The 24873-nt window shown below is 39.5% G+C and overlaps 1 protein-coding gene across 4 annotated transcripts in view; it reads right to left on the reverse strand.

The window, feature by feature from the left end:
- LOC140193983 (rho-associated protein kinase 2-like) overlaps positions 1-24873 on the reverse strand; it is a 264425-nt gene that overhangs the window by 43559 nt on the left and 195993 nt on the right. For all 4 annotated transcript variants that reach the window (XM_072251236.1, XM_072251238.1, XM_072251235.1 and 1 more), the window contains exons 14-18: positions 19873-19964; positions 8915-9161; positions 7131-7237; positions 6541-6700; positions 193-353 (exon numbers count right to left, since the gene is read on the reverse strand). In XM_072251236.1, coding sequence (XP_072107337.1) covers positions 193-353; positions 6541-6700; positions 7131-7237; positions 8915-9161; positions 19873-19964 — 767 coding nt within the window. The remainder of the gene's footprint in view (positions 1-192; positions 354-6540; positions 6701-7130; positions 7238-8914; positions 9162-19872; positions 19965-24873) is intronic.

Raw genomic sequence — 24873 nt, forward strand, 5'->3', positions numbered from 1 at the left:
ATTTATCCAGTGTTCAGCTTATCACACCAATAAACCACATGACAAAAATCAAATAATCTGAATTTATACAGTATGTACAAAGTTATTGTTGGAATGTATCTGTTTGAAAAAAACACTCAATTTGGCATGTTTGCAGTACAGGTGCAAACACAACAAAAGAAATCTTTGCCTAGCATCTGTGGTGCTACTCACCTCCTCAGTTAATTTTTCTTTTTGACTCAATAATTCTTCTATTTTTTGCTGTGCTTGCTTAATATCACAGTCAAACATTGAACACTGTTTTTCAGCTTCTAGAAGACAATTTTCAACTTTCTGTTTTGAACTTCTCTCTTCCTGCAGCTTCTTTTCCATTTCTGATAAAGTACAGTTACAAAGAAAACTATTAGTACCATTAAATACAGATATATCCCATGAAGCACTAGAAATTGCAACAAAAAAGGAAATACCCTAGAAAGAGTTTCCAGGTCCTAACAAATCTATTCTAAAGTGCTATTGGGTAAAGTGCCATCAATAGAACATTGCTGGTGCAATATCACAGAAAGAAAATGAAAATCAGGTCAATTTATACTGATTAAAAACTGGAATGAGGAGAAAGAATCTGGAAGCAAAATTTTGGTTTCTTTCTGGACGGGAACTTACATACAAAAAATGTATGGGAAGAATTTCTTAAAGCTCCAAGGTGTAGACATAATGTTTCAGTTAACAATTTTTCAACTACTTAAGATACTTGTTATACAAATCCCAAGCTAAAGACTATGAAATATTTAAGTTCACTCAAATCTAAAAGCAAACAATTACGTGATGCGTAGTGTCAGGCAAGGGATCACTTTCACGAGCTGTGGAATAGGCCCAGCCAGTTAGGACAAACTATAAGTATTTTTTAATCTATGATAAAGGCAGTATCCGCAGAGGGCTCTTTCTCAAGGCATTGGTAAAAGAAATCTGTTCTGGGTGTCTATATTCCTAACAAAGGTGTTCTTGTCATTAAGAGATATGCTCCCACTGTAAATACGTAATTCTACAGCCATATTTTTGCATGCAGAAAGTTGAAGTAAACTGTATTTGGGACTATTGAAACTATTTACTCATTTGCTGTTCTGTTTGTGTTTAAAGTGTACAAAGCTTCAGTGTACTTTTGAGATTCTATCGAGTTTCTCTCATCAGTGAGTCTTCTACCAGGTCTTCCCTGGAATGCCTTGCGATCACGTTGAATCACCTTTTGCACATACCAATCCATTCTCCGAGTGGATCTCACTCATGAGAGCAATATTCAGTATTAAAATTATATTTAAAAATTGTACCTTTGCACATATCATCCTTGCTTTGTGCAAGAGATTAGCATTTACAGCAAGAAATTCCTCATTATGTTTTCCAAGTTAAAATTTTGAAAAATAAATAAGGCTTCTGCTGTTTAGTTTGGGGAGGAGATGGGATGCTGAGAGAAAGTGGAGGAAGAGCGGGGGCTGAAGTGAGAAACCAATTCTACAAGTACACAGCACTATACGTATCTTTGTCAGTTAATTTTGTCACATAATTTTAAAAGCTATACCTGGAGAGTCACATAACTCAGATTGTGGATAGGGCTTTAAACTAAATAGCAGGGAAATGGGTTCAACAGATTGGAGAAGTATGGATAAAGTAAAAGCAAAAGTTTAAAAAAAAAGTAAGGGTGGAGTGCAGAAAAGTCAAGTGCATATAAGACAAAGATTACTAGATTTTAAAGACACAATGAATAAGGGCACTTCATCTGAACTCCTGTAGTATTCATAATAAAGTCAGTGAACTTGTGGCACAATTCAGTATATATAAATAGATATGATTTCATGGCCATTACAGAAACATGGTTGCAGAGTGGAGAGAATTGGGAATTGAATATCCAGGGATATCAGGTAATACAGAAGTTTAGGCAGGAAGGTAAGGGAGGTGGGATAGTGCTCCTAATTAAGGATGTGATCAGGGCAATACTACAGATGATATAAGATCTAAGGAGCAGAATGTTGAATCCATCTGAGTAGAGATTAGGAATAGTAAAGTGGAAAAAAAAAAATCACTGGTGGGAGTTGTCTACAGGCCACCAAATAATATCATTATAGTGGCACAGGCAATAAACTGAGAAATAGCCGAGGTATGTCAGAGTAAAACAGCAGTTATCGTGGAGGACTTTAACTTGCACATATGGATCAAGTTGGTCAAGGCAGCCTTGAGAAGGACTTCATAGAACGCATATATGATAGCTTTCTTGAACAGTATGTTACTGAACCTACAAGGGAACGTGCTATCTTAGATGTGGTCCTGTGCAATGAGAGAGGTAAAATTAGCGATCTTGTAGTTAGGGATCCTCTTGGAAAGAGTGATTATAGTATGCTTGAGTTTTTCATACAAATGGAGAGAGCAAAAGTTCAATCTATAACCAGTGCATTATGCCTAAACAAGGGAGGCTACAATGGAATCAGGGAGGAGTCGGATAGGGTAGATTGAGAACACAGGCTATATGGTGAGATGGTTCAGAAACAGCGGAAGACTTTCAAAGAGATGTTTCACGGTGGTCAACAAAAGTATATTCCAGTTAAAAGCAAGGACAGTAAGGGTGGAGGGAGCCAGCTATGGATAACTAAGGGAAGACATCAAGCTAAAAGCTCGTGCGTACAAAGTTGCCAAGAGTAGTGGGAAACTGGAAGATTGGAAAAATTTTACAAAGCAACAAAGAATCACTAAGTGAGCAATAAAGAAAGGGAAGATAGATAATGAATATAAACTAGAACAAAATATAAAAAGAGATAGTAAAATTTTTTATAATTATATAACAAAGTGAACATAGGTCCCTTGGAGGAGGAGAAGAGGGAATGAAGAAATAGGCCAGGCCTTGAATGATTATTTTGTGTCAGTTTTCACAGTGGAGGACACATCCAACAAGCTGAACAGAGATGATATGGATGCAATGGGAGGTGAAGACCTTGATACAATAGCTATCACTAAAAAGTGAGCAAACTTGTGGGCCTGAAAGTAGACAAGTCCCCTGGTCCTGGAAGGAATGCGTCCCAGGCTACTGAAAGAAATGGCAGACGTTATAGTTGAGGCTTTGGTGATAATTTACCAAGATTCTCTGGATTCTGAGCAGGTCCCGGCAAATTGGAAAATGGTGAATGTCATACCACTGTTGAAGAAAGTATGTAGGCAAAAGGCAGGTAACTATAGGCCAGTTAGTTTAACATCTGTAGTTGGGAAAATGCTTGAAGCTATCATTTAAGAAGAAATAGCCAGGCATTTGGAAAGAAATGGATCAATCGGGCAGACACAGCATGGATTCAGCAAAGGTAGGTCCTGTTTGACAAACTTACTGGAGTTCTTTGAAGATATAACAAGCACAGTGGATAGAGGGGAACAGATGGATGTTATTTGCTTGGATTTCCAGAAGGCGTTCGATAAGGTGTCACATAAAAGCCTGATCCATAAGATAAGGATGCACAGAATTGGGGGTGATGTATTAGCATGGATGGAGAATTGGTTAATCAATAGAAAGCAGAGAGTTGGGATACATGGGTGTTTCTCTGGTTGGCAATTAGTGGTGAGCGGTGTGCCACCGGGGTTGGTACTGGGCCTGCAACTTTTCACAATATACATTAACAATCTGCAAGAGGGGACTGAGTGCAGTGTACCTATGACCCTAAATTAAGTGGAAAAGCAAATTATGCAGAGGATTGGAGAGTCTGTAGAGAGTTATAGATACGTTAAGTAAATGGACAAGGGTCTGGTAGATGGAGTACAACGTTGGTAAATGTGAGTTCATCCACTTTGGAAGGAAAAATGGAAGATCAGATTATTTAAATGATAAAAGACTGCAGCATGCTGCTGTGCAGAAGGACGTGGGAGTACTTGTGCATGGATCACAAAAGGTTGGTTTGCAGGTGCAGCAGGCTATCAAGAAGGCAAATGGAATGTCCGCCTTCATTGCTAGAGGGATTGAATTTAAGAGCAGGGAGGCCATCCTGCAACTGTGTAGGTCACTGGTGAGGCCGCATCTGGAGTACTGCGTGCAGCTCTATTCTCCTTACTTGAGGAAGGACATACTGACTTTGGAGGTGGTGCACAGGAGGTTCATCCCAGGTTGATTCTAGAGATAAGGGGGTTAGACTATGAGGACAGATTGAGTCGTCTGGGACTGTATTTGCTGGAATTCAGAAGGATGAGAGGAGATCTTATCGAAGCATCTAAAATTATGAAAGGGAGATAAGATAGAGGCAGGAAAGTTATTTCAACTAGTAAGTAAGACTAGAACTAGGGGGCATAGCCTCAAGATTTGGGGGAATAAATTTAGGATGATGAGGAGGAACTGGTGAATCTGTGGAATCCTCTGCCCAATGAAGCAGTGGAGGCTACCTCAATAAATATACTTAAGACAAGGTTGGATAGATTTTTGAATAGTAGGGAAATTAAGGGTTATAGGAAAAATGCAAGTAGATGGAAATGAGTCCATGGTCAGATCAGCCATGATCTTATAGAATGGCCGAGCAGGCTCGACAGGTCGGATGGCCTACTCCTCCTGTAAACCATCAGTTGTTTATCTGGCTTGAAAGCACAATATTCAAAAATGTTACATGATCACAAAACATTCACAAACGATAAACAATTTCAAGGTAGAAAGGGAGACAAATTAGGAGTAACCCAAAGTATGAAATCAGCCAAGGATACACACTGTATCAGAAGGACGAAGGTCGTGCTGTCTGCCTGGGGCCCAGGATCAGAACATCTCATATGACCTGCAAGAAAAGTTGGAGTGGAAGGCAAAAGATCCAGTTGTCATGATCCATGTGGTACCAATGATGTAGGAAGAGAAAGTAAACAGGTTCTGCAGAGGGAATTTGAGCAGCCAGGGACTAAATTAAAACGCAGAACCAAAAAGGTAATAAACTCCAGACCATTACCTGAGCAAATTGGCACGAAGTTAATAAAATCAGAGACCAGTTTTATTGATGTATAGCTCAAAGTTTGGTGTGGAAGAAGTGGGTTTGAATTCGTGGGACAATGACACCAGTATTAGGGAAGGTAGGAGCAATTATGATGGGCCAAGCATGATCTGAATGATGCTGGGAGCAGGATCCTGATGAATCAAATAACCAGGGCTGTGATTACACTTTAAACTGAATACTGGTGTGGTTGGGTGGGGTTCAACAGCTTGGAAAAGTATGGAACTGAGTACAGGAGTAGTTACTGAAGCCGCCAATAAAAAAAAAGACAAAAAATTTAGAAAGGGTTAAGAATTTAACTTCAAGCAACATGGAGACAAAATTGAAAAGAACAGGAGTGAGTACAGGACTGAAGGTGTTATATTTGAACGCATGTAGTACATGATATAAGGTAGGTAATCTTGCAACACAGTTAGAAATCGGCAGGCATGACATTATGGGCTTCACAGAGTTGTGTCGAAAAAAGATCACAGCTAGGAACTTAACATCCAAGCATAAACATTGTATCAAAAGGTAGACAGGTGAGGCAGAGAGGGTGAGATGGGTTTGTTAGTAATACAATGAAACCAAATCCTTAGAAAGAAATGACACATGATCAAAAGATGCAGAATCTTTGTGCATAGAGTTAAGAAACCTCAAGGTTAAAAAGAAGCTGGTGGGAGTTATTTATAGACCCTCTGAACAGTAGTCAGGATGTGAGTTGCATATTGCAACAGGAGACAGAAAAATCATGTAAAAAAGATAATGTTTAGACACTCATGGGGGATTTCAATACGCAAGTAGATTGGGAAAATTACGATGGTGCTGGTTCCCAAGAAAGAAAATTTGTAGAATGCCTCCCAGATGGCTTTTCAGAGCAGTTAAAGGTTGAGTTCTCTAGAAAAAGGGAAATTCTGGATTTGATACTGTGCAATGAAATAGATTTGATTATTAGGGAGCTTAAGGTAGAGGAACCCTTAGGAGACAATATTCATAACATGAGAACATTCACTTGCAGTTTGAGAGGGAGAAGCTAAAATCAGTATCACAGTTGAGTATGAGGTATGAGAAAGATCTGCCCAAAGTTGATTGCAAAGGGACAGTAGCAAGGCTGACAGCAGAGCAGCAATGGATGGAGTTTCTTGGAGTAATTTGGAAGATGCAGCATCAGTTAATCCTAAAGAGGCAACATTCTGAAGGGAGGATGAGGCAACTGTGGCTGATGAGGCAAAAGCAAGAGAGAGGACATACAGTAGAGCTAAAAGGTGGGAAGGTAGAGGATTGGGAAGCTTTTAAAAACCAACAGAAGGCAACTAAAAAGCCATAAGGAGAGAAAAAAAAATAAATATGAAGGTAAGCAGGCCAATAATAAACAAGAGGATACCAAAATATTTTTCAGATACATAAGGAATACAAGAGTGGATCATCAGATCCCACTGGCGAGGCTGTAATGTGGAATAAAGAAATGGAGGACAAAATAAGTATATTTTATGTCTGTCTTCACTGTGGAAGATGCCAGCAACATCCCAAAAATTTGAGTGTCTGGGGATAGAATTGTTTCCTCAAGGTCAAATGATTTCCTGTAGCAAAAACTTACCCTTCATGGCTTCCGATTTTGCTTCTTCTATAGATTCATAGATTTTATTTTTGTCTGCTAACCGTGCCTTCGTAGCTTTGTGCTCAGCTTCTTCCTGCTCTAGATGCTGCTGCAACACTTTTTGTTTGTATGTCATGTCTATTTCCATGTTATTTTTTTCCTGTAATCAACACAAGAAATGAGACAAGCTACAAACATCTCCAACAACAAAATTCCTTTCTCTGAACACAAATTTTATATATCTTGATTTTTAGTGTTTCATTTGAGTAATGGAATTGTTCCATTTAAAAATATTTGATACAATACTACAGTGATAAGAGCAACAGCATATACGTGCACTGTTTATTGCAAAAGTCATACATAATAAACTACATTAAAAATGGTATACATATGTACATGATTTCTTGCAAGTCAATACCCAAGCAATGTGCATTAGAGTCTGGTATCTACTGAAGTACTCCTAAACCACTCTTGAACCTTGAGGCACAACTTGGTCAGAAAACATTACTTAATAAAAGGGAGAGAATGCATTTGATAAAACCTCAATTAGTGACATTAAGTTTCTGACACGAAAATAAAAGCTGCCCTACCTTTTCCAAGTCTGTTAGTTTATCTTGTAGTTGTCTCTTCTCCATCTCGGTTTTGGACAATATGCTCTTAGTGTTTTTCAGCTCATCTCCAATCGACGAAATCCGCCCTGCAAAAAACTTTGGTCAGTCAAGCTTAAATAAACTATTGATGCATCATGGAAAAATACATCTTGCCAAATGAAATTCTTACTTCAACTACATTAAAGAGGAAGTAATTTAATTTGCATGTAGTCACATAATGGTTTCTTAAGGTTGTTATAGCCAGGGCTAGTAATGGCTACAAGCTCCCACTACCTATTAAATGATCCCAATGGCATGCACCTCAAATAGCTTTTGACAACCAAGTTCAGTTCCTGGCTTTCACATGTGGCTGAGCTACTAAGCCCAGCAGAACTGTTTCTACTGACAGGAGAAGGGGCAAAGGTGGGTTACGAGTGCCTTAAAACCAGTCATTTCAGACAGATAGGGCTCACCAGTTCTGGTTGGCAGCTCACCTAGGATAAGGAAAACTCTGATCTCAAACCTCCGCTGCCCTGAGGTTACACCAATTCATGGGGAAGGCTTCAGGCGTAAACCCTGAGGGAAAAATCCAGAGCTGGAGTCCCTAATGCAGTCCTACATTGTGTTCAATGCTGACTGGCAACTCTTGCGATGCTGCTGGTACCAAACTGTATCAGTCTTTGTCATTCCTTTTGGTTCATCAGATACGTGGGGAGGGGAGCTTGCTACAGGGGCAACAGCTTGCTTTTCATTTGGTACTGCCCAGGCTTGCGTATCTAGACGGCTAGGACAACTCCATGGTCAACTCTGACTGCCAGAGGCCTCAACAATAACAAGTCACATAATCAAAGTGGCTAAATGCTGTAAAGATGTCAGTTATTTTTATTAGTGGAAGAAATTTACAGAAATTACCTTTTATGAATTAAAAGTACAAACAGGCAACTTACACTTTACAGGAAGGTTGTGTTCCAAGAAAAACACTACTGTGAAGAAACTTAAGCTGGAAAAAAAAGGTACTTTTCCCAAGCCTCCACCCTCCCACATAAATTCAGTAAGAGTGAACTTGATTCTGTACTTCAAATTATTAGGAGGTGATAAACAAAATTTGTAGGGGTGAAATTTCAATTAATTAATTGGTCCTAAAACCAGGTGCTAGGGGGAGCGGGGAGGGTGCACCCGTATGTTATTTCAGTGCTTGATTTAATACCTGTGATTTTGTACTTGCTACACTACTACTTGCTCCAATTAATAAGCAAATAAGGAACCCAATTTTAAGATTGAAAGCCATCAGAAACATATGAATGCACTAGTCATATGAATTTATAATTGATTTATAATGCCTCAGAAATATTCATACTGAAATATTGAACAGTTTAAGGAAACAGTTTTAATCAAATGTTCTTAACCTGAAACCTCCTTTTCTCCCCCTACAGATGTCATCTTAACTGCTGAATATTCCTAGCATTTTCTGTTTTCATTATAGTTAAGGTACACGATTAACTTCACTCTAACTTAAAATGGAAATTGATAATAGATCACCATCTCAGTGCATTCACAGGAAAATTAATACATAAGGTTTAATAGCACATTCAGATCTTTTCTTTTGATATATCTTGAATTAAAACGAGTGACATTTTGGGAGATAAAGTACATTTCACAGTGAATGCTTAACTATCATTCACATTTAATACAAAGATGTAATAAAAGTACGAGTCCCAAAAATCTTGCACCATAGACATGATAACAAATTCTGCACCTAACTGAAGCTCGCCTTTATACCTTACCTTGCAAGTCACTGATAATCTCCGAACCATGAGATCGATCTCTTCGTTCAGCTTCTAATGCTGATTGTAAACTTATGTAGTCCTTTTCAAGTTTGAGTTTAGTATTATCCAATGCAGCATTTTTGTCTTGCAACTCCCTGTTGTTGGTCTCTAGTTGTCCCAATTGTTTTGACAATTCTGTTTGGTTCTTTCGCAGTCTCACCGCCGTTTCAGATTCTGTCCTTAGCAAGGCATTAGCTTCATCCAACTAATTTATATGTAGATCAAAGATAATAATAAAAATCAAAAATAGCATTCAGTGGAATATTCAATTGCAATATTTAACATTGATCTCATTCTCTGTGGGAAAATTGACAAAACACTACTTGCACACAAAAAAGCTTGTTTATTATCTGGCTATACATGTTGAATGAAGAAAAATAATTTTTAAAACTGAGGAAAAGATTAATTCAGATAAAATTCTTGACCTGCAGTGGTTTTTAATAATGGATGACAATAGTGACTACTCTGTGATGGATTTTCATCCAAAGATTAAGAATACAATTTAAGAGGGAAGGCAAAGAAAGAGAGGGCATGAGATGAATCTGGCAGGAAAGGCCAAGAAAATTACCAAGGGTGACTAGAAGAGGGTAGTTCTCTTCAGTGGGCTACTATGTCTTGAGCCATAGGAGGTGGGTGAGATTCTTAGTGAATCATGTGTTTACTATGTGTTCACTGATAACAAAATCATAGATGCTCAAGAGATAAGGAAAACAAATGAGATGTTCTGGAGAACAATTATATTACAAGAAAGAATGTATTTGCAGCTTTACAATATAATAAGGTGAATAAATTTGTCGGACTTTTTGTGTGGGAAGTTGCATTTGATGAACCTTTCAGCGTTTTTTTTTTGAAGAGTTAGCCTAAAAGGGTAGATGAGGGTAGGGCAATGGATGTTGTCTATTGGACTTTGGCAAGGCCTACATAAAGTTCCTGCATTTAGTCTGATCTGGAAAGTCCCATGGAATCCAGGGAAAGCAAGTTAGGCATATTGAAATTAGGCAGAGGGTGGTGGCTGAATGTTGTTTTCTGGAATGGAGGCCAGAGATAAGTAGTGTCACAGGAGTCAGTGTTGGGGCCCCGGTAATTCATTATTCATGTAAAATATTTGGGTAAGTAGGTTTGATCAGTACATATGCAGATGACATCGTTAAGAAGTGTTGCTGATGGTAGATTATGGAGGGTTGAATCTTGATCAGTTAGTGAAGTGGGCTGAGGACGGCACATGAAGTTAATTAAGGGGAGATGCATTTTGTTATTCAAACTACAAACCCCAGTTCCAGAAAAGTTGGGATATTTTCCAAAATGCAATAAAAACAAAAATCTGTGATATGTTAATTCATGTGAACCTTTATTTAACTAACAATAGTACAAAGAAAAGATTTTCAGTAGTTTTACTGACCAACTTAATTGTATTTTGTAAACGTACATAAATTTAGAATTTGATGGCTGCAACACACTCAACAAAAGTTGGGACAGAGTTAAAATAAGATTGAAAAGTGCACAGAAAGGTCATGCTACGGTGACAATTATAGCCACCTGGGCTCGGGAGTACTTCAGAAAACCATTGTCACTCAACACAGTCCGTGGCTGCATCCAGAAATGCAACTTGAAACTGTATTAGTCATAGTCATAGTCATACTTTATTGATTCCAGGGGAAATTAGTTTTTGTTACAGTTGCACCATAGATAATAAATAGTAATAAAACCATAAATAGTTAAGTAGTAATATGTAAAATTATGCCAGGAAATAATTCCAGGACCAGCCTATTGGCTCAGGGTGTCTGACCCTCCAAGGGAGGAGTTGTAAAGTTTGATGGCCACAGGCAGGAATGACTTCCTATGACACTCAGTGTTGCATCTCAGTGGAATGAGTCTCTGGCTGAATGTACTCCTGTACCCAACCAGTACATTATGTAGTGGATGGGAAACATTGTCCAAGATGGTATGCAACTTGGACAGCATCCTCTTTTCAGACACCACCGTCAGAGAGTCCAGTTCCATCCCCACAACATCACTGCCTTACGAATGAGTTTGTTGATTCTGTTGGTGTCTGCTACCCTCAGCCTGCTGCCACAAGGAGGAAGCCATACATCAACTCTATGCATAAACGCCAGCGAGTTCTCTGGGTCCGAGCTCATCTCAGATGGATCGAAAGACTGTGGAACCGTGTGCTGTGGTCAGATGAGTCCACATTTCAGCTAGTTTTCGGAAAAAATGGGCGTCGAGTTCTCCGTGCCAAAGATGAAAACGACCATCCAGATTGTTATCAGTGAAAGGTGCAAAAGCCAGCATCTGTGATGGTATGGGGGTGCATCACTGCCCACGGCATGGGTGTGTTGCATGTATGTGAAGGTACCACTGACTCTGAGGCATATATTAGGACTTTAGAGAGACATATGTTGCCATCAAGGTGACATCTCTTCCCGGGACGTCCATGCTTATTTCAGCAGGACAAGGCCAGACCACAGTCTGCACGGGCTACAACAGCGTGGCTTTGTAGACACAGAGTGCGTGTGCTTGACTGGCCTGCTGCCAGTCCAGATCTATCTCCTATTGAAAATGTATGGCGCATCATGAAGAGGAGAATCAGACAATGGAGACCACGGACTGTTGAGCCGCTGAAGTCTGATATCAAGCAAGAATGGACAAAATTTCCAATTGCAAATCTACTACAATTAGTATCCTCAGTTCCAAAAGGATTAAAAAGTGTTATTAAAAGGAAAGGTGATGTAACACAATGGTAAACACGCCTCTGTCCCAACTTTTGTTGAGTGTGTTGTAGCCATCAAATTCTAAGTTTGTGTATGTTTACAAAATACAATTAAGTTGGTCAGTAAAACTACTGAAAATCTTTTCTTTGTACTTTTGTCAGTTAAATAAAGGTACACGTGAATTAACATATCACAGATTTTTGTTTTTATTGCATTTTGGAAATATCCCAACTTTTCTGGAAATGGGGTTTATAATACTAGGAATGGTAGGGCACTAAGGAGTGCGATGGTACAGAGAACTAGTGAATGAGTCTTTGGTCTTTGAAAGTGGTACCACAGGCAGACTGGCTGGTGAAAACGGTGATTAACCTACTGGCCTTCATCAGTCAAAGCGCTGCATATAAGAATTGGGACATTATACATTATGTTGTGCTGGTGAGGCTGCACTTGTCAAGTACGCCGTGCAGTTTTGGTCTTTTTATAAGAGAAGTGTGGTTTAAATTGAAAAGGGTACAGAGAGGATTTACAAGGATGTCGCCAGGATTACAGGGAGAGTTTGGACAGGCTAGAACTTCACTTGTTGGAACATAGGAGAATAAAGAGTGACCTTACAGAATTAGAAACAGAGAAAACCTACAGCACAACACAGGCCATTCAGCCCACAAAGTTGTGCCAAACATGTCCCTACCTTAGAAATTACGAGGGTTACCCACAGCCCTCTATTGTTCTAAGCTCCATGTACCTATCTAAAAGTCTCTTAAAAGACCCTATCGTATCTGCCTCCACCACCGTTGCTGGCAGCACATTCCACGTGCTCACCACTCTCTGAGTAAAAAACTTACCCCTGACATCTCCTCTGTACCTACTCCCCAGCACCTTAAACCTGTGTCCTCTTGTGGCAACCATTTCAGCCCTGGGAAAAAGACTCTGACTATCCACATGATCAATGCCTGTCATCATCTTATACACCTCTATCAGGTCACCTCTCATCCTCCGTTGCTCCAAGGAGAAAAGGTCGAGTTCACTCAACCTATTCTCATGAGGCATGCTCCCCAATCCAGGCAACACCCTAGTAAATCTCCGCTGCACCCTTTCTATAACATCCACATCCTTCCTGTAGTGGGACGACCAGAACTGAGCATAGTACTCCAAGTGGGCATTATTATGGCATAGGTTTAGACCATAAGACATAGGAACAGAAATGGCCATTCATCTTGTTGAGTCTGCTCCATCGTTCTGTTATGGCTGATTTATTATCCTTCTCAGCCTTCTCCCGACAACCTTTGTTGCCTTGACTAATCAGGATCCTATAAACCATTGCTTTAAATATACTTAATAACTTGGCCTCCACAGTTGTCCATGGCAGTGGGCACAAATCATCCAACACAGAGGTCAGGCAAAGGAGTTGATGCAGGGTCTTGCCATCTGTACTGAGCTGAACCAGGATCAGAATCACAGTTTCGATATCCTCTGGCTGAAGAAATTCCTCCTCAACTCTGTTCTAAATAGAAGCCCTGCTGTTCTGAGGCTGTGCCCTCTGGACCTAGACTCACCCACTAAAGGAGAAGATGGCAGTGCGACGCAGCCGGCACGGCCGCTCCGAATTGATATCGGATTAGTGAAGTAGGATGCCGTGCACAATCCCGATTTGATGGAGATAGATGTGAGAAGCACGGAGGAACATCTGGAGAAACTTCTGAAATGCCTGCTTCGCTGCTGCTGCTACTGGGCGATCGAGAATCTCCGGAGGGGAAGGCCCCAAATCCTCGGCTTTGCCTATTGCCGGGGCCGGGGTTGAAGCGCTCGGCAGAGATGGTGCTCGGTGTTCGGTGTTCGGTGTCAGAGAGCTGGTTGGAAGCTCGAAGTTTTCGGACGGACTCAGAGTTGGACTGTGGTCAAGTGCTTCCAGGATGCTGCATCGGCAAGTTTGCGGTGCTGGAAGCTCATGGCAGGAAGAGTTTTCTTCCTTCAACTGTCTGCATGAGATGATGGGACTTTCGAGAGACTTTGAGACTTTCTTTACCGTGCCCATGGTCTGTTCTTCTATCAAATTACAGTATTGCTTGCATTGCTGTAACTATATGTTATAATTATGTGGTTTTTGTCAGTTTTTTAGTCTTGGTTTCTCTTGTGTTTCTGTGATATCATTCTGAAGGAACAAATCGTATCATTTTTAATGCATGCATTACTAAATGGCAATAAAAGAGGACTGTGTGTTCTCATAATCTAATCTAATCTAAAACACATCCACTCAATCTAGGCCTTTCAATATTTGATAGGTTTCAATGAGATCTCTCCTCATTCTTCTAAATTCCAGCAAATACAGGCCCAGGGCCATCAATTTTTCCTCATACCCTTTCATAACCGGAATCATTCTCGTGAACCTCCTGTGGATCCTTTCCAATCGCAGCACATCTTTTCTTAGGCAAGCGGCCCAAAATTGCTCATAATACTCCAAACACAGTCTGACTAATGCCTTATAAAGCCTCAGCACTATATTCTTGCTTTTATATTCTAGTTTTCTCAAAATGAATGCCAACATTGCATATGCCTCACTTCTCAACCTGCAAATCAATGTTTAAGAAATCCTGCACGAGGACTCCTAAGTCCATTAGCATCTCTAATTTTTAAATTTTCTCTGTTTACAAAAGTTTATATCTTTATTTCTTCTATCAATGTGCATGACCATACACTTACCAACACTGTATTCCACCTGCCACTTCTTTGCCCATTCTCCCAATCTGTCAAAGTCCTTCTACAGCATCCCTGCTTCCTCAACACTACCTGCTCTGCCAGCTATCTTCATATCACCTAGAAACTTGGCAACAAAGCTATCAATTCCAACATCCAAATCATTGCAGATAATGTAAAAGGAATCGGATGCAACACAGACCCCTCTAGGACACCACGAGTCACCAGCAGCCAGCCAGAAAAGGGTCCCATTATTCCAACTCTTTGCTTCCTGCCAATCAGCCAAATGCTCTATCCATGCTTGTATCTTTCCTGTAATACCATGGGCTCTTATCTTGTTAAGCAGCCTCATGTGCAGCTCCTTGTCAAAGTCCTTTTGAAAATCCAAGTACACAACATTCACTGATTCTCCTTTGTCTATCCTGCTGGTTATTTCCTCAAAGATTCCAACAAATTTGTCAGGCAGAATTTCCCCTTAAGGAAACTATCCTGAATTTGGCCTACTTTACTCCAAGGTTCTTCTTTCCCCTTGTCCCAATTTCTGAATCTCATTATCAAGGGAATGAGGTGCTTCCTTGACCTTAACCCCTTGCTGAGTTTGGTCAAAGACAAGATCACCTGAAGTTATCTGCTACTAAATCGCTCTCTGAATATGCTTTCACACGACAGTGTTGTGAGTCCTGATGGGAGCAGTGAGAAGTGAGCATGGTCTGGGTGGTGGTGTTGATCTTTGATGATGGAGGCTGCTTTCCTGCAACAGTGCTCCACATAGATGTGCTCAATGGCTTTACCTGTGATGGACTGGGCCATATCCATTACTTTTTACCGAAGTGTTTTGGCCCGAAACGTTGACTGTAATTTTTTCCATAGATGCTGCATGGGTTGCTGAATTCCTCCAGCATTTTGTGTGTGTTGCTCAGAATTCCAGCATCTGCAGATTTTCTCTTGTTTGTGATTTGCCCATTACTGTTTGTTTGATTTTCCGTTCAAAGACATTGGTATTTCCATACCAGTCAGTATACTTTTTACTATGCATCTATATAAGTTGGTCAAAATTTTTGCTATCATGGCAAATCTGTGCACACTCCTAAGAAAGTAGAGGTGCTACCATGCTTAAGAAATTAAATAATTACACTTGTGTGCTGGGCCCAGGACAGATCCTCTGAAATGATAACACCGAGGAACTTAAAGTTGCGGACCCTCTCCACCTTTGATCCCCTGATGAGGATTGGCTCATGGACTTCTGTTTCCTCTTCCTGAAGTCAATAATCAGCTCCTCGGTTTTGCTCACATTGAGTGAGAGGTTGCACCATTCAGCCAGATTTTCAATCTCTCTCCTATATGCTGACTTGTCACTACCTTTGATTCGGCTAACGACAGTGGACAATTTAAATTCAATTATTGGGTAAATTAGGTCATATGAGAGGCCGCTCAGTCCCAAACTGGAACCTCCCTCAATCTCACAAACACCATCTATCGTCCTCCTTACTGTTCTTCTCATAATCTAAAATAATAAGAAAATAATCTTACTATATTAACTTGACAGTCGGTAACACTAAATTTAGAGGATTCGCAAACAAAAATAACATTAGTTATGCTCTGTTAATTACTTGAAGAAGAATGTTGATAGTGGTGGTGATAGTAATGTAGAAAAAGTAATCAAAGATAATAAATGTTCCTGCTACAAGCGCAGGTGATGGCTTTGAACCTGTACCTCACAACACCATTTCCAACTAACGGATGCTCCCCGCTTCAATGTTTGATGAGCAGGTGAGCTGAAGCAATTAGCTCTATGTCTACGCACTTAAAATGTATTAATGTGTCATGCGTTGTTGCTATTCGATGCACTTAATTGGCTAAAACTTGGCAAAAATGGATTCTAAATATTCTTCGATACAAGATGTTTGGAAAAGATAAGAAGGGATGAAAAAAGGAGAATGGGTAGTTTTTTTTTAAATTTAGAGATACAGTGTGGAGTAGACCAACACCTGGCAATCCCGATTTAACCCTAACCTAATCATGGGACAATTTACAATAACCAATTAACTTACCTGCTACACCTTTAGACTGTGGGAGAAAACTGGAGAAAGTAGAAAAACCCATGGATTCCATGTGGAGGATGTACAGAGACTCTTGACAGAGGATGCCAGGAATGAACGCCAAATTCTGACGCCACGGACTGAAATAACGTTGCGTTAACCACTACGATACTATGGTGCCCCCACATTGACAGGTGAATGACTCAGTGCTGGAAAGAGAAGATGCCCTGTAGCAATCTGGATGGGAACCAATATGATAGAGCTGAGGCTAAGGCAGCAGGTCTGCAAGTAGATGATGGATGTAGCATGAATGTAAGGAAGGATAAGCCAATGATTGGGCATAAATGCAGACAGAACAAAAAGTTAAATTGTACCACAGAGTCAAAATTCAAAAGGGTGAAGAATGCAAGACAGAAGGTGCCACACACAAATGTATGCAGCATTTGAACATGGTGGACAAACTCGCGGCGTAACCAGAGAATGGCCGACATGATGCTGTGAGCATCACGGAGTCATGGCTGAAAGGCCATAGTTGAGAGCTCAACATCAAAGGCCACACCCTGCATCGAAAGGACAGGCAGGAAGGCATAAGCGGTGGCGTGGCTCTGCCAGTAAGAGATGGAATTGCGCCCCTAGAAAAAGGTGACATAGGATTAGAGAATGTTGAATCCCCGTGGGTGGGATCATGAAAGTGCAAGGGCAAAAAAACACACTATGGGAGTCATATACAGGCCTCTAAACAGCAACCAAGGTTGGGATTGAGATTGCAAAAGGGAGCTGGAAAAGGCAGATAACAAGGGCAATATCACAATTGCAGTGGGGATCCCAATATGCAAGGGTACTGGGAAAATCAGGTTGGCTCCAGATCACTTGTCGAATGCCAATGAGATGGCCCTCCAGAGCAGCTCGTGCCCAAGCCCACCCAGGGAAAGGCCATCCCAGATTAGGTGTTGCGCAACAACCCAGGTCTTATAAGGGAGCTGAATGTAAAGGAACCCCCAAGAGGCAGTGACAACACGATTGACTCCATATTGCAATTCGAGAGGGAGAAGCACAAGCCACATGCACCAACATCACAATGCAACAAAGGGAACCACAGAGGTATGAGACAGGAGCCCACCCAGGTAGTTTGGAGGTCACTGGCAGGAACAACGGCAGAGTAACGTGTGCCATTAATAGTTGCTGTAAGGCTAAGGAATCTTGAAGTGAATATGGAATGGGAAAGTGATTGAGCCAAGTACAATTTAAGAATCACTTGGAATGTACATGAAAGGGTGGGGCTGAACGCAGAAAACTAACACCAACTGGATGGTGAATGGGGTCAGCACTGATTAGTTGGGCCAAGAGCTGCATTGTTTTTTTTAATATGACTTTATAACATGGATATACATTCATTAAAATTAATTGGCATGAGCTTTGACTTTGATTTGTAGCTGCATAAATACCAAATCTATAAGGTTGTAAAACACCATAACAATGCCACCAAAGTTCAAGTACATTTATTATCAAAGCATGCGTGTTATATACAACCTTAAGATTTTTCTTCCTACAGGCAGCCACAAACCAAAGAAATCCAAAAGAACCCATTAAAAAAAACACAAAGACCATCAATATTCAAGATAACCAGTCAACATTAAATTGTGGCTTGAAGTAAATGATAATTTAAACAAGCTCTCAGAGGTAAACTGCAGCCGGAATTAGCAATACGTTGGAGGAGAGGAAGAGAAAATCTGAAGCCAAACAATTAAAGCTCATCTATAAAGATGACCTGAGAGACCAAACCTCTATGAAACATCATTAAATAGCTTAACCCAAAAAACAGGATTCAAACATGACTGGCGCACACAAGTGCATCAGTGGCCGATGGTCTGGTTGAGAACTACTGCCAAAATTTCTTTTGCAAGTCATTGTCTGTCTGACTTCTGAGACAAACCAGAGTTCAGTTGCCATTACAAGATCTTCCATCCCTTTGTTAGACTCAGCAGAGTTCAGACCTACTGAGCTGGAGATTTCCAACAGGATTCCTCAGCCTTACAGCAACCATTAGTGGTGCATGTTACTCACCTTGACTGAGAAATGCTGATTTTTATTTTAAGCTTAAGCATACTGTCTTTAATGATTTTTTTTCACTTGTGTTACTGGTTTAACATTAGTATTTTAATATACTTTAAAAATATTTCAAGCTTCTGGATAAATATTTAAATGTATCTGAGCAGTGATATGCTGCCAATGACTAGTTGTATTCAGCAGTGGGTGCTATTGGGTCCACCACTTTTCATGTTATATGTTAATGATTTGATGACAGAATTCATGGCTTTGTGGACGATACAAAGATAAGTGGAGGGCAGGTAGTGTTGAAGAAGCACGAAGTCTATAGAATGATTTTGACAAATTAAGAGAATAGGCAAAGAAGTGTCAGATGGAATGCAGTGTAGGGAAGTGAATGATCATTAATTTTGATAGAAGGAATAAAGACATAGATAACTTTCTAAACGGGGAACGAATTCAGAAATTGGAGGTAAAAAGGGATGTAGAATGCCTAGTGCAGGATTCCCTTATGGTTAACATTCAGGTTGAGTCAGCAGCAAGAAAGTCAATGCAGTATTAGCATTCATTTACAAAGGACTAGAATATAAAAACAAGAATGTAATGCAGAGGTGTTATCAGACCATATTTGGGGCATTGTGAGCAGTTTCAGGCCCCTAAACTGTGTTAGCATCAGAGAGAGTCCAGAGGAGTTTCAGAAGAGTTAAGTAACATTTGATTACCCTGGGTCTGTACAGACTGGAGTTTAGAAGAATGAGGGGGGATCTCATTAAAACCTACCAAATATCGAAAGGCCTGGACATAGTGGACATAGAGATGATGTTTCTAATAGGAGGAATTTCTTTAGTCAGTGGATAGTAAATCAACTGTGGAGGCCATATCATTGGATACATTTAAAACAGGTTGATTAGTTCTTCATTTGTAAGGGTGTCAAAGATTACAGGGAGAAGGCAGAAAAAATGACGTTGAGAAGGAAAATAAATCAGCCATCATTGAATAGCTGAACAGGCATAGGTGTTGTAGGTACAAATAGCTTTTGGCAATGTACACTACTGATGGTAAACTTCAAGAGGTTGCCAAGGAGGGTGCCTTAGACTGAATTAAGTCACTAACACTTCAGTTCTAACTTTTGAACTCTGTCATTACATAATGTTCTGAGATATTTCCATCTGTTCTTCCACAATTATAGTCTTAGATTAGATAAGACCAGATAAAGCAAAAGCTCAAATTAAAAAGAGACTAGAATTAAAATGTTAGCTTGGGAAAATAATAAGCAGAACAAAATACTTAAGTTTCCAATCAAGCTTTGAAGAAAACTCAAACCATTCTTCTTCAGAAAGGGATCAAAGATGCAGTCAGACTGTCAGTGCTTCAGTACCATTACAGTAAACCAAGAAACAATATTTACAGAAGAAGTTCTTCAACCAACCTGTCTCTGCAATTGTGCCATTTTCTCATTTGAGATTTGGGAGTTCTGATTCCTTTTTTTCAGGTCTTCCAGTTGATCCTTTAGAGTATTAACTGAAGAAATAAATTGTCATGTGCACCTATTAAAATTATATTTTTTAACCATGCTTTTCATTTGTAAAGTTATCACTTTGGTATATTCTGTTTACTAAAAATATAATATAAAAGAATAGTATATTCTTCGATAAATTTCAGATGTTCACTACATCCAAACAGAATTCTACCCTATCCTGCACGTAAGGGTAAATAACGAGCACGTAACATTTACACATTGCTGGCTACCCAATCTCTGTCTTCAATTTTCACATTGACTCAGGTAACTGTATTCAAAGTCCACTTATCACTCAGTTATATAAAACACCTCAGGCAAAACACTAAGAAGAAAACCAGGCACATCATCTGGCATCAATCTAGGCATCAAATTCTGAAAGGCACACCACGTCAAATTCCTTCACAAATGTTGGCAATCTCCTAACATCTAGGGACTTCTACCATAACTGTAAGAACTGTCCCATAGTCGAATTAAACAGGAGCTCGGTAAAATAATCATTTAAAAAAATTGCAGATGCTGAAAATCTGAAATTAGAACCAAAATTCCTGAAATATTCAGATCAAACAGCCCCCTTGGAAGTTTTCATGTTTTATTGCTTTACAACATTGAATCACAGTGGATTTAATTTGCTTTTTTTTTAAGACACTGATCAACAGAAAAAGATTTTTATATCAAAGTGAGAAGAGGTCTCTACAAAGTGATCTAAATTAATAACAAGTACAAAACACAAAATAATTGATGGCATAAGTATTCATCCCCCCCCCCCCAAATAACACACTAAATCATCACTGATTTATCACAGCCAATCAGCTTTAAAAGTAAAAAAATTAGCTAAACGGAGATCTGTTTTTTGGCGGCCTACATGCATTTAAGTAACGTGTTTCAATCGCTTGTAGTGAAAAAAATACACCTGTTACTTGGAAGGTCCAACTGCTGGTGAATCAGTACCCTGGCAAAAGCTACACCATGAAGATAAAAGAACATTTCAAGCAACTCTGGGAAAAGGTTATTGAAAGGCACAAGTCAGGAGATGGATACAAGAAAATGTCCAAGTCACTGAATATCCCTTGAAGTACAGTTAACTCAATCATCAAGAAATGGAAATAATATAGCACAGCTGTAAATCTGCCTAGAGCAGTCCATTCTCAAAATCTGAGTGACCGTGAAAGAAGGGGACTAGTAAGGGAGGCCACCAAGAGAACTATGACAACTCTGGAGGAGTTACAAGCTTCAGTGGCTGGGATGGGAGAGACTGCGCATACAACTGCTGCCCGGGTGCTTCACCAGTCGCAGCTTTATGAGAGAGTACCAAAGAGAAAGCCACTGTTGGGGAAAAAAAAACTCACATGAAATCTCAGTTGGAGTTTGCAAGAGTGCATGTGGGAGACTCTGAAGTCAGCTAGAAGAAGGTTCTATGGTCTGATGAAACAAATTGAGATTTTTAGCCATCAGACTAAACACTACGTTTGGCATAAGCCAAACACTGCTCATCATGAAAAACACACTATCCGTACTGTGAAGCATGGAGGTGGCTGTATCATGCTGTGGGGATGCTTCACTGCAGCAGACCCTGGAAGGCTTGTGAAGGTAAAGAGTAAAATGAATGCAGCAAAATACAGGGAAATCCTGGAGGAAACCCTGATGCAGTCTGCAAGAGAACTGCAACTTGGGAGATTTCTTTTCCAGCAAGACAATGACACCAAGTATAAAGCCAAAGCTACACAGGAATAGCTTAAAAAAAAACAAAGTTAATGTCCTGGAGTGGCCAAGTCAGAGTCCAGGCCTCAATCCAACTGGGAGTTTGTGGCTGGACTTGAAAAGGGCTGTTCATAGAACAGAAGGTACAGAAATAACATTGCTGAATGTTTATGCTCCTCCAGGTTGTGAATGGTCATTTTATAGACACATTTTTGACCTAATGGTCAGTTCTCAAGGGGTAGTAATTTGTGGAGGGGATTTTAATATTAGATTAAATCCTATATTAGATTCTTCAAGAATAGTTACTCAGAATAAACCTCTGACTCGGAAAGTGAATTCATTGATGGAGGAGTTGGGAAATGTAGATGTCTGGAGGGAATTACACCCTACTAGTAAAGATTATACATATTACTCTTTCCCTCATTCAGCCTATTCAAGGATAAACTATTTCTTTATCTTTAATACAGATAGACTCAGGATAAAAAACTGTAATATTGCAACAATTGATCTGTCGGATCATAGCCCAGTCTCTATGTCTCTAATCCTGGAAAGGAAAATGAGGAAAACACTATGGAGGCTAAACTCACATATACTCAATAACTCGAAAGTAATGGAGAGATTAAGGGGAGAAATCAAAGAATATCTAGACCTTAATGACACAGGAGAAACATCACCAGTGATCTTATGGGATACATTGAAAGCTGTACTGAGAGGAAAAATTATTTCTATTACCACTCACATGAAAAAAATCAATGCACAAAAATTAGCAGACCTTCAAGGAAAATTAAAACAACTTCAAGTTGTAGATAGCAACAAAAGTAATTCAAATCGAAAACAGGAAATTAGGAAATTGCAAAGTGAAATTGACGATATTTATACGTTGGAAACTCAAAGAAATTTTCTTTACCTGAGACAAAAGAATTATGAAGTAGGAGGTAAATCAGCTAGATTATTAGCATATAAATTACGAAAACAACAAGCAGACAATACAATTCATAAAATAAAGAATCCAAAGACAAAGCTTGTGGAGAGTACAATACGGAAAATTCAAGAGAGTTTTGAAACATATTATCGAGAGCTGTACTCCCAACCCCGGGCCCCCAATGAGCCCTATACAGAAAATTTTTTAGATCTACCTAAACTTACAGATTTACAAAATGAAAGTTTATTAGAACGAGTAACTGTCAAAGAACTGAACGTGGCCATCTCTAGGTTAAAGGCTGGAAAGTCCCCGGGTTCTGATGGGTTTACCTCAGAGTGGTACAAGTCCCTGAAGACACAGTTAGCCCCATTACTACTTAACACCTTTAATTGGATCTTGCAGAGAGGAGAAACTCCACCTTCCTGGAGAGAAGCGATTATTTCAGTTATTCCTAAAGAGGGTAAAGATAAACTAGAATGTGGCAATTATCGGCCAATTAGTGTTCTTAATTTAGATTACAAACTATTTACATCTATATTAGCGCGCAGATTGGAAAAGCTTTTACCTGGCCTAATCCACTTAGACCAGACTGGATTTATTCAACAAAGACAAACACAGGACAACATAAGGAGAACTCTGCACATATTAGAACAGGTTAATAAGAACGAGACAGAGACAATGGTAGTAGGATTGGACGCTGAGAAAGCTTTTGATTCGGTTAGTTGGGCATTCCTATACAGAGTGTTAGAAAGATTCGGCTTTCAAGAAAAGTTTATTAAAGTAATTCAGACTCTATATGACAGCCCTACAGCCCGAATTAAGATAAATGGGGACCTCTCTGATTCCTTCACCTTAGAGAGAGGCACTAGGTAAGGATGCCCAATTTCTCCTCTCCTTTTTGCGCTATATATTGAACCGCTTGCCCAACTAATAAGACAGAGCGAAATCGTAAAAGGTATCAAGGTGGCAGGGATTGAACAGAAAGTGGCGTTATTCGCAGATGATGTTTTGGTCTCTCTGAGTGAACCAGAAAAATCATTTATAGGATTGTTTACACTGCTGGATGACTTTGGGAAAATATCAGGTTATAAAATAAATGTAAAGAAAACGCAGGTTATGTCCCTAAATTATACACCATCCAAAAAATTGCAGGATACATATGATCTTAAGTGGGAAGCTAAATCATTAAAATATTTAGGAATAACCCTGCCGAAGGATCTTTCAACACTGTCACAGGTAAATTATGGGCCATTAATCTCAGAGATAAAAGCAGATATGCATAGATGGAATCTTATCCCCTTTTTAAGTTTAAATTCAAGGATAAATACTATAAAAATGAATATTCTTCCTCAGTTATTGTATCTTTTCCGTACTTTACCGGTGGAGGTGGATGATAATCAATTCAGCGAATGGGACAAATGGATTTCCTGCTTCATTTGGCAAGGAAAGAAACCTAGAATTCGATATAACACCTTACAGTTAGGGAAGGAAGGAGGAGGTATGGTTCTTCCTTGCCTGAGAAATTATTTTTATGCCTCACAGATAACCCCTCTGTTATATTGGTGTAATAGGGAATATAAGGCTAGATGGAAGGAAATAGAATTTGGACTAGTTGACAGTTTTCCTCTTCCGGCCTCAATAGCTGACAAAGGATTGATGGCCCAGTTGGAAAAATTTAAAAACGCTTGGATAAATCTTACATTAAAAGTATGGCAGAAGGTGGTTAATTCATGTGGAATTAATAACATGTTAAAACTCTTTAGATGGTGTGCATATGATACCGAATTCCTTCCCAACAGAGGAGATAAAAGATTTGAGCTATGGATAAAGAAAGGTCTTACAACCTACCTCTATCCTGCAGGACAAACATGGCCTAGAACATAATGACTTTTTTAGGTACCTTCAAGTATGAAACTATGTTAACCAGAGCTGTAGATATACAGACCTATCAACAGTAGAATTAGAATTTTTCAAGATTCTGAATTCGGCTTGCAGTTCAATACCTAGTAAATCAGTTTCTCGGTTATATAACGCACTCTCCCATGCTAAAAATGTAAATACACTGTATATTAAAGAGAAGTGGGAGAAAGAAGCGGGGTTGGTACTTTCAGAGGAGGCTTGGGGGAAAATCTGCAGCTTTCAATGGTCCTCGACTAATTCTTTGACTTGGAGAGAACATTGTTGGAAAAACATTATAAGATACTTCAAGACCCCATATCAGGAAAAATATAAAGATACAAATGTGATGTGTTGGAGAAGGTGCGGCTCCAAGGAGGCAAATCATTTTCATA

Source organism: Mobula birostris, chromosome 2 (assembly GCF_030028105.1).
Source record: "Mobula birostris isolate sMobBir1 chromosome 2, sMobBir1.hap1, whole genome shotgun sequence".
In the NCBI taxonomy this organism is placed as follows: domain Eukaryota; kingdom Metazoa; phylum Chordata; class Chondrichthyes; order Myliobatiformes; family Myliobatidae; genus Mobula; species Mobula birostris.